The sequence below is a fragment of the Pleuronectes platessa genome, chromosome 10 (genome assembly GCF_947347685.1).
Source record: "Pleuronectes platessa chromosome 10, fPlePla1.1, whole genome shotgun sequence".
NCBI lineage: Eukaryota > Metazoa > Chordata > Actinopteri > Pleuronectiformes > Pleuronectidae > Pleuronectes > Pleuronectes platessa.
Genome location: NC_070635.1, coordinates 672,141 through 682,017, shown reverse-complemented (window position 1 = coordinate 682,017; position 9,877 = coordinate 672,141). Strand labels below are relative to the sequence as shown.

The following is a 9,877-nucleotide window of genomic DNA, read 5'->3' as shown; positions in this document are numbered from 1 at the left end:
GGTAAATTCAGTAGAAGTGGTGCAGCAGGAGTTGTGTTGTTGTGACAGAAGAAACAGTTGTACATTATAAGATTTGAATATTTATCTCTTCTTCATTTATTTAGTCAATGTGGATCGAGCATCAGATCAGTCATCTGTGATTCTTTCCACCAGGTTTGACTTTGTCCTCGTTACTGATTAAACTTCATTAATGTGTCATCACGAGCCGGAGGTGTCTGAACTCCTTCTGTTCATTTGTTAATTCTCTGTGAAAGACTCAGAACTAGAAAAACAAGGAACGTTCATTAAATCTACTTTATTATCGAATAATCAAGTGAACATTTATTATTGTTTATCTGAAGATCAGGTGACGCCCCCTTCACCAAACTTGAACTTTCCTCAAGTTGGAATAAAATCAGTTGAAGGTTTTATTCTCCAGTAGAAGATGTGGTTGCTGAGTGGAAACAGATCAGTGCATGTGTTATTATATAAGGTTCAATGACGAGGGAGTACTAAGGGTCATAACAGAGACTTATCCGTAAAATTACATCTTTATTCTAGGACTTTATTTTCATATATTATTATAGATTTACTTGTATAGATTATTATGAACAGGTGCACATGGGCATCTGGACCATCATTAAGTTTGCTGAAGACACCACCCACAGGCCTGATTACCAGTGCTGATGAGAAGGCCTACAGAGAGGGACATTACATTACATTACATTACATTTCATTTCATTACATTTCATTTCATTACATTTCATTTAGCTGAAGCTTTTATCCAAAGCCACTCACAATAAGTGGATCAACCCCGAGGGTACAATCAAGAACAACAAGAATCAAAAATGTACAATCTCTTCATAAAATAAAGCAAAAACTACAAAGTGCTATAAGTAAGTGACATTTAAATGATGCTAAATTGTTAGTTTTTAAAAAAATTCAAGGTAGAGTCGGAGGAGGTGTGTTTTTAGTTTGCTGTGGAAGATGTGTAGACTTTCAGATGTGGAGCTGGTTCAACCAATCAGGAGCCAGGACAGAAAACAGTTGTGATGGTGATGAGTGTTAAGCAGTGAGGGAGCAACGAGCTGATTGGCCGAAGCAGAGCGGAGTGAATGTCCTGGATGTAGACTGGACCTGAACCTGCACTGCCTTCTGAGTGAGAAGGGGGCGTGTCCTCCTGATGTTGTACAGCATGAATCTACAGGACCGTGTTGTTGCAGTAATGTTGGCAGTAAGGGAGAGTTGGCTATCGAGTGTCACACCCAGGTTCCTAGCAGTCTGAGTGGGGGTTAACATGGAGTTGTTAAAGTTAATAGTCAGGTCGTGGATGGGAGAGTCTTTCCCTGGAAGGAAAAGTAGTTCAGTCTTGTCAAGGTTAATCTTCAGGTGGTGTGAAGACATCCACTGAGAGCTGTCAGTCAGACAGAGACTCCTGCTGCTTCCTGTGTTTCAGATCGGGGATCAGTTGGGTGTCATCAGCATAGCTATGGTAGGAAAAACCATGTGAGAGAATGACAGAGCCGAGAGAGTTGGTGTACAAGGAGAAGAAGAGAGGACCAAGGACTGAACCCTGAGGGACCCCAGTAGTGAGAGGACAAGGTTCAGACACAGATCCTCTCCAAGTTACCAGATAGGTTCGGTCATTGAGGTAGGAAGAGAGCAGGGAGAGAGCAGAGCCTGAGACACCCAGGTCCTGAAGGGAGGAGACAAGGATCTGGTGGTTCACTGTGTCAAATGAGAAGAGAGGTCTAGAAGGATGAGGACAGAGGACAGAGGACAGAGAGGAAGCTCTAACAGTGTGAAGCTCCTTAGAGACAAGGAGGACAGTCTCAGTTGAGTGACCTTGAGACCAGACTGGTGAGGGTCAAGAAGGTTGTTCTGGTGGAGATGGGAGGAGAGCTGATTAGAGATCACTGGCTCAGAGCTGTGGAAAGAAAGTGAAGAAGAGAGACAGGTATGTGGTTGTTTACTTCAGACAGGTCGGGGGGGGGGGGGTCTTCAGGACAGAGTTAGGGAAACAGCCAGTGGACAGGGAAGTGTTGATAAGATGGTCGAGAAAAGGAAGAAGGTGAAGGTGATAGACTGGATGAGAGGGGGTCAAGGGGGCAGGCGGTCGGGGGGGCGGAGGCCACCAAGGAAAGAACTTGATTGGGAGACAGGGGGGTGAAAGAGGAAAGAGAAGGTGATGAAGATGAAGATGATGGAAGTGTAGTTATAGAGGGAAGATTAGAAAATGAGGAGCGTATGTCATCTCTCTTTTGTAACTACAGCGACTTCTTAATTTAATCGTTGTGTATGTGACAATTAACTCTTGAAACTTGAAACCTGAGTGTGCGTGTGCGCGGCCGGGCACGGCCTCCGGGCTGATGATGTCAGGAAAGTGAAACTCAAGGACTCATGAGCAAGTACTTCATCAATCTCACTCGGATCATCACTCTCTCACCGGGATCATCACTCTCTCACCCTGATCATCACTCTCTCACCGGGATCATCACTCTCTCACCCTGATCATCACTCTCTCACCCGGATCATCCCTCTCTCACCCGGGTCATCCCTCTCTCACCCGGATGGGGGTGCAGGGCCTGACCTCGCTGCTGGACAGTGACCGGAGGATCTACCGGGAGCTGGAGCTCCGGGGGAAGCGGCTGGTGGTGGACGGCTGTAACCTGCTGTTCCCGCTCTACCTGACAGGTGACTTCAAATCCTCCAACTCATCAGAGTCCAGAGTTCACACTGAAGGAACGTGTTCTGAGAAAACTGCGTCACATTACATTATTATGATTATTATTTTGATTACGATTATTATTATATGAGGTTTTCACTCAAAGGAGAACTTGTTTGTTATTGTAGCCACACACACAGACACACACAGACACACACATGAAAGTTTCGTTTCAGTTGGAACTCTCACGGCGTTGACGTCACCAACACAAACCGGCTGTAACTTGTTTTCTAAAATATTTCAAGTTTATTTATAGCTCTCTCTCTCACTCACACACACACACACACACACACACTCACACACTCACACACACACACACACACACACACACACACACACACACACACACACACACACACACACACACACACACACACACACACACACACACACACACACACACACACACACACACACTCTGATGGAGTGTGTGTGTGTGCCCCTGACTGACTCCTGATTGGTTGAGAGGGTGTAGCACCTTGTACCCGGGCTCTTGGACCTCAGGCGTTCTGGTTTCAGGTCTTGGACCTCAGGAGTTCTGGTTCCAGGTCTTGGACCTCAGGAGTTCTGGTTTCAGGTCTTGGACCTCAGGAGTTCTGGTTTCAGGTCTTGGACCTCAGGAGTTCTGGTTTCAGGTCTTGGACCTCAGGCGTTCTGGTTTCAGGTCTTGGACCTCAGGAGTTCTGGTTTCAGGTCTTGGACCTCAGGCGTTCTGGTTTCAGGTCTTGGACCTGGTTTCAGGTCCCTAACGTTCACACACGAGTCAGATTCTGCTCCGCCCGGTAAACAAGAAGGATGTGTGTCGGTGTCAGTTTGATCTTTGTGTTTCCTTCGGTTGTAGGATCAGGTCTGGACCAGAACCACGGTGGGGATTATGCGGCCTTTGAGGAAGAGATTGAGAAGTTTGTCAGCGCCCTCAGACTCTGTGAGATCGAGCCGTACGTGGTGATGGACGGAGGCGCAGACGACACCAACAACAAGCTTGAAACCTTGAAGCAAAGATATGAGGATAACATCAGGAAGTGCCACCAGGCGGCAGTGGAGGGCACGGAGCAGGGAGTCCTGCCGCTGTGCAGCAAGATGGTGTTCGTGCAGACGCTGGACCGGCTCCAGGTCCCGCTGGCCCAGTGCTACGGAGAAGCCGACCAGCAGATCGCCGCGCTGGCCAGCGAGTGGCAGTGCCCGGTGCTTTCCAATGACAGTGACTTCTTCATTTTCAATCTCCCAGCAGGACTGCTGCCCATCCGGCATTTCCAGTGGAAGTCACTGGAGCGGAGCGGCTCGCGCTGGTACGTCCCCTGTAGGAGCTACCACAGGTCCCACCTCTGCACCTCCTTCCACATCGGGTCACAGCTCCTACCCACCTTCGCCGTCTTGGCCGGGAACGACTACGTGAAGTTGTCCATCAGATGGGATCAGTTTGCTCCAACATGGGGGAGGAAACCACATCGCCTCATAGGTCTGCTCTCCTGGTTGAGCGGCTTCCTGACGCCTCAGGCGGCGCTGGAGGAAGCGCTGGGGCTGATGGGAAACCTGAGCAGCCAGAGGAAGGAGGAGGTGCTGCAGAACCTGACTCTGGAGATGGAGGCGTACCAGCTGCCTCCCAGCTCCCTGGAGAGTTTCTTCATCCATGGGATCACACCACTGACTCCAGCAGTGGGAGAAGAAGTAATGAAGTCAAAAGTAATGTTAGTCTCTTTACTGAGGTCTGGTCCCAGTGCTGCACTAATCAGACGTTCACTGGACTAAAGTTTTCTTAACGTTGATCTGAGGATCAAACCTCAATCAAGTAATTTAAAAAGACAAAAACATCCAAACTATGAATCGCTCAGAAACACAGAAGCAGCAAAACAACAAACTCCCTGGCATTGAAAATATTTTCACAGATTTTACTGCATAAGATAAAAGTTAAAAAGCTTCACAGCATGTGGCACCAGAGTCGAGATGAATAATGGGAAACACATTTACAAGTTGTTAAAAGACAATGTCCTGTCCTCCCTGAGGTGGGGGTTCGTGTCCCGGACTGGATGCGGCGTCCTCTGATGCAGGCCCATCTGTCTGGAGACATCTTGAATGTTCTGCAGCTGCACAGAAAGGGCCTCAGGATGCCTGTTGACCACGGAGACATGCCCAGCGCTGCCCTGACCTCCAGGCCGCTCCGCCAGCTGCTGTACGGGCTGCTGCTGGGCAGAGACACTGGTCTCCTGGTGGAGGAGTGGGACAGAGACGGCCTCAAGCTGGATCCCATCCCTGTTCAACCGGACGTCAGATCAGTCACTCCAGGGCTCGAACTCCGCTCGCTGAACAAGGTGGACACATCATTCAAACATTCTTTATTTACGACATGTGACTCATTTTCATAGAATTGTCCAAAATGAAGATTTATCTTCACCAGTTACACCGATGACCGAATGAAGCACCGAGTTGGAAGAGGGGTGTCCCAATACTCCGGTCCCTGAGTGTTCCTCATGTGTCTGGTTGTGATGTTGTGCAATAATGCTTTAAAAGTGATACCATAGAATGGTGTGCCTTTAGGCATTCAATACATTTGGTTATCAAAATAAAATATAAAACATTAATATTTAAAATGTTAATATCAAATCATAACTTTAGTTGGTTAAAGTTCTCTCAGGGCACCACCCTTCAGAGAAGGGAAAAGAGACAAGTTATTGATTAAGATCAGTCTCATTTAGATCTAGTTCAATTAGAAATCTCAATATTTACTATTGAAGATTATATAATGAACAGTGAAGGTTATCGAGTTCTTGACAGTGTAGCGGTTGGCAAAATTCACTTATGCAGCATAAATGAAAGAAGATTTGTGAAAGAAAAACATTTATTATGAATATGATAATGTATAAAAACACAAACTCCTATAACATATTAACTAAACAAAGATGTGTATGTGAATGTGTGTGTCTATGTAAATCAGGGTGCTCTCAAAATGGGGGCTTGGCCAAAGTTCACACCTTCCTTGTCATGCTTTCAAAATGGTCGCTGACCTCCTAGAGATAGCAGCCCCCCCCTTCCTCTGAAGTTGCTTTACGACCGAGCGGGGGGGAGGTCTGACTAGGTGAACTGATATGTGTGTGTCTGTGTTGTGCTACATTAGACAGAGGATAGACTGAAATGCAAAGAAAAACATGAAGCGCATTACAAACTAACTTTACTTTCGAATAACTTAGAACTCAAAATGTCACATATCAAACTCATAGGCATCACACAGAATCGAATTAGCAGTCTTGCTTAGTCTAGTATATTATTAAGCCCAGTATGTTACCAGTCCTTAGAGAGGGAGAAAGTCTTCTGGTTGCTCGTAAGGTTCTGCATTCGTGGTTCTGTGGAGCTGTGGGGCTCAGCTCGTTGAATCTTACCTGACATCGAGTCGCTGCTAGGAGTTTGGAAGAACTTGATTGGAGAGGTTTCCTTGAGAAGATGAGCTGGGAGCTAGACCTTTGCGCTCCTCGTAGATTTGGATGTGAAGAGAAGATGCCAGGCTCCCCCCCGACTCGGCAGCCTTCCTCCGGGGAAGGTTGGTGAAAAAGAGTGAGGAGTGGTAGATCTGTCCTTGTATTGGCCCGGTGACCTCACAGGTCATGGGGCCAGAGTGACCAATTGGAGTTGACCCTGGTGGCTTTTTCACACCTCTGGGTGAAACTGTCTGGAACAAAAGGACCTGCGGCATCCTGGGAGATTGAGTTCCTGGGCTTTTTAGTAGTTCTCCTGAACAAAGGGACCAAGCTTGTTTTCAGGCTTCTGACTTCACATATAGGCCGAAGAGGAGGCCTTTAGTTTCACAGGAACACTGTCCCACACACAATATCTTTGTTTACCGTCATTGGAAGAAGCGGACTCTACCCCTGTGTTGACTGAATGTCGCCCCCAGGTGGAGCTATCCCTGCGCCTGCAGGTGATTCTTCAGGCCTTGAAGGTGAAGGAGTCGTCTCTGAGCGGCCTGCCGCCTCAGCTGCGCCTCCCGGTGGCCGTCACCTGCTTCTGGCTGCAGAACGCTGAGCCGGCTCCAGACGAGACGCTGCTGAAGTCACTGCTGCTGTGGCTGAGTGACGGAGACGCCCTGAGACACGCAGCAGGTGGGACCGCTTCAGACCGAAGCCACGACCGCTTCTTAGCTTCTGATCATTTCCTCAATTACCTGCGTGTGACGTGTGATGTGTGTGTGTGACGTGTGATGTGTGTGTGTGACGTGTGTGTGACGTGTGTGTGTTGCAGTGCTGCAGCCTGAAAATCCACATCAGGAACCGAAGCTGGACCTGGACGTGGCTCACGCCCTCAACCAGTGGCAGATGTGCCTGAAGGACAGCGTCCAGCTGAACCACCTGCTGAGCTGCCCCCTCCCCGACCCACACATCGCACGGTGAGACGCTGAGAGACCCCCCCCCCCCCCCTTGTGACGGCCCTGCATAGAGCCACGAGTAAAGAAACGACCTGAGCTTTGATATTTTTCACTTTAACTTGAAACTTTATTATAAGTCACATCAATAAAAAGTAAAGACAAATACACCCAATATACTTATTCAATCATTTACCCTGAGCTGCTTCTGAACGAGATCCGGAAAACAACCAAACACAAAGAAAAATGAGGTCCGTCACTGTGGCGCCCCCTGCTGGTCCCTGAGTTTCTGTTCTGAAACCTCAGTTTGACGTTTAGTGTTTAGAACCCAGAAGTAACTATATTTGGAGCAAGTGGGGGGGGGCACCAATAGCTCCAGGACGTTTTTTAAAGTGCTGAATGAGACTTCACCGTGTTCTTTGTTGTGGTCCAGGTTGTATGAGGGGAAGCTGGTCCACCGGCTGGTCCACAGGATGAGGACGATTGGAGGCCTGAGGGACTTTCTGAAGAGAGATCTGTACCAATCTATGCTGTCTGTCGTCCAGCGCTTCATCAGAGCACAGGACGATCCGTCTCTGGACTATCTGTCTCCTGACGATCCGTCTCTGGACTATGTGGTGATGGTGAAAACTCGATTCAAAACCAAAGAGAGAAACAACCGATGCAAAAACCCAGAATTGAACCGTAAAGAGGAGTCGAGGGGGGGGGACCTCCTCTGAGGCCGTTATCCACCACGAGTCACCGTCCAACACCAGAGATCAGAAAAAATGGTTTTGTATAAAGCTACAGAAAAACAGGAGAGGCAGAGATCAGGGGTTAAAAACAATCTATAATCTATTATATCCATACAGACGATGAACGACTGCAAATAAAGATGGACGACACAATGCTGCCATCTTGTGGAAACAACAGAAACATGAACACGTGAACAAGCATCAGTGAGATAAGAACTACGTGAAATGACAGAAACCATCCACCGTCTACTTTTTTGGTTTGGTTCATGTCCCATCTGGTAACATGGAGAAGGTTGACCTGTACTGCAGCCAGCCACCAGGGGGCGGTTGAGGATTTGGCTTCAGTTTTGTGAGCCGTCATGTCGTCCATCTTTGTTTACTCGGTCAGTGACGGACACATGACCCCATGTTTGTGTCGGTCAGGTTTTCTGGAGCAACATAAATGATCATGTTACTTTTTCTTAAGTCTGCGTTTCCGACGCTCGGACACAAACCAAAAACAGATAAAAAAAGACAGTGGTGGGAAGTAACTAAAGGCCGGCCGGGCTTCTGCGTTTTCAGAAACACGCAAGGACACGCAAGCACAAGAGCTCCTTGCATGTCCTTGCGTGTCCCTTCTTGCGTGCTTGTGTGCGTCGCCCAATTTTTTTAACTATAGGACAAAGTTACGCAAGCCTGACGCAGCCCGCAAGGCTGTGATTGGTCGGCTAACTACATCCTTTCCGGAGTCACATTTCGGGTTTCATGCCGAATTATACCGGCAGAAGCCAGGAAGTTTTAGAAGAACGAATATGGACCAAATAGAAGAGTGTTTGACAGAAGAGATCTGAAAGTATGACCACTTGTATAACCCGTCATTGACGGAATACAAGGACGCGTAGATGGCCTGTGACTCCTGGAAGGAGATCTCGGCTAACGTCGGTTTGAAGGACGACCAGTGTACGAAGCTGTGGAGGAAGATCAGGGACTAAGACTAAGAGGAGCAGCAGAGCGAAGTAAATAAACAGTCCACTGCCACAAACAAACATCTCTAAGGTCGTCTTCAAAAAGAAAAGTTACTCCACCTAGTGTTCTGGAGGTGAATTGCTTTGCAGCACGCGCAACCATTGGAGAACCATAAATTAAAACAACTGCGTGAAAACTGCAGCCGCAGAACCATGCGCCGGCCTTTAGTACAAATACTTCATTACTGTAAAGAAGTACAAATACTTTGTTACTCGGCTTAAGTAGATTTTTCACATATGTTTGATCAGCATCTGGGGTTAAAATTTGTCAAATTATACAGTATACGTATATTTGTTTTAATTTTGAAATAACTGCATGAAGAGAACAAATGTTGGTTGTTTTGTGTCTGTATAGTCTTTAAAAAGTACTTAACATTTTTTATTTTGGTACTTGTACTTTTGATACTTAAGTACATTTAATATGGGCGACATTTTCAGGGTAGATATCTGTACTTTTACTCTAGTATGACTTTCAAATACTTTATACACCACTGATTAAAAACCTGAGTGATAATAATAAGAGTTTGATTTGATGTTTGTCTTCAGTCGAGTTTTGATCTGATAACATTTCATTTCTTCTTCCTCTGTTGTTCATCCTGAGCTGAAGCTTCTGTACCAACACGTCTCAGACGCTCAGTTCTGTTGTGAAAGGTCTTTGACGAGAGGATCATGAAACATGAGCAGGTTTTATTCTATTTTTACTGTTTGAATAAGTGTCTGAAGGTCTGAATGAAAACAAAGTGAGCTTCTTTAAAAGAAGAATTTAATTCTCCATGGTAACTTATGCTGAGCATCTGACCTGCTCCAGGTTAAGTTGGAGATAAGAGATCAAACAGTCTGAAGCTCCGCCCACTGACCAGCCCTTCCTTTGAACCATGACATCATGTTCTCAGAGGATCTGTGGAGCTGGTGTGGTTCGAGTCTCTGAGGAGGACCAGGGTCTTCAGAGACCCACAAGATCCTCTGAGCTCCTCTGATGAGCTTCTGAAAGATCTAGATTCTCCTCAGAGGATGAACCTCTGTCAGCTGCTGGAGCCAAACAGAACCAGCCTGGCCAGTGAAGTGCTCCCAGTACCACAGACTG

At 46.9% G+C, this 9,877-nt stretch overlaps 1 protein-coding gene across 1 annotated transcript; it reads left to right on the top strand.

Moving 5' to 3' along the window:
- The first annotated feature begins 2,105 nt into the window (after positions 1 to 2,105).
- Positions 2,106 to 9,313, top strand: LOC128449141 (protein asteroid homolog 1). Its single transcript, XM_053432188.1, has 6 exons — positions 2,106 to 2,673; positions 3,546 to 4,372; positions 4,708 to 5,013; positions 6,591 to 6,795; positions 6,935 to 7,079; positions 7,489 to 9,313. Exons 1-6 carry the CDS (start codon positions 2,550 to 2,552, stop codon positions 7,772 to 7,774), a joined length of 1,893 nt encoding a protein of 630 aa, XP_053288163.1. The 5' UTR covers positions 2,106 to 2,549; the 3' UTR covers positions 7,775 to 9,313.
- The last annotated feature ends 564 nt before the right edge of the window (positions 9,314 to 9,877 follow it).

Bases quoted from the DNA above. Each gene is read 5' to 3' on its own strand.
- LOC128449141 (XM_053432188.1), top strand. From the start codon at position 2,550: ATGGGGGTGCAGGGCCTGACCTCGCTGCTGGACAGTGACCGGAGGATC. The intron at 4,373-4,707 runs GTAATGAAGTCA...GTCCTCCCTGAG, and splicing joins CTCCAGCAGTGGGAGAAGAA to GTGGGGGTTCGTGTCCCGGA. The intron at 6,796-6,934 runs GTGGGACCGCTT...TGTGTGTTGCAG, and splicing joins CGCCCTGAGACACGCAGCAG to TGCTGCAGCCTGAAAATCCA.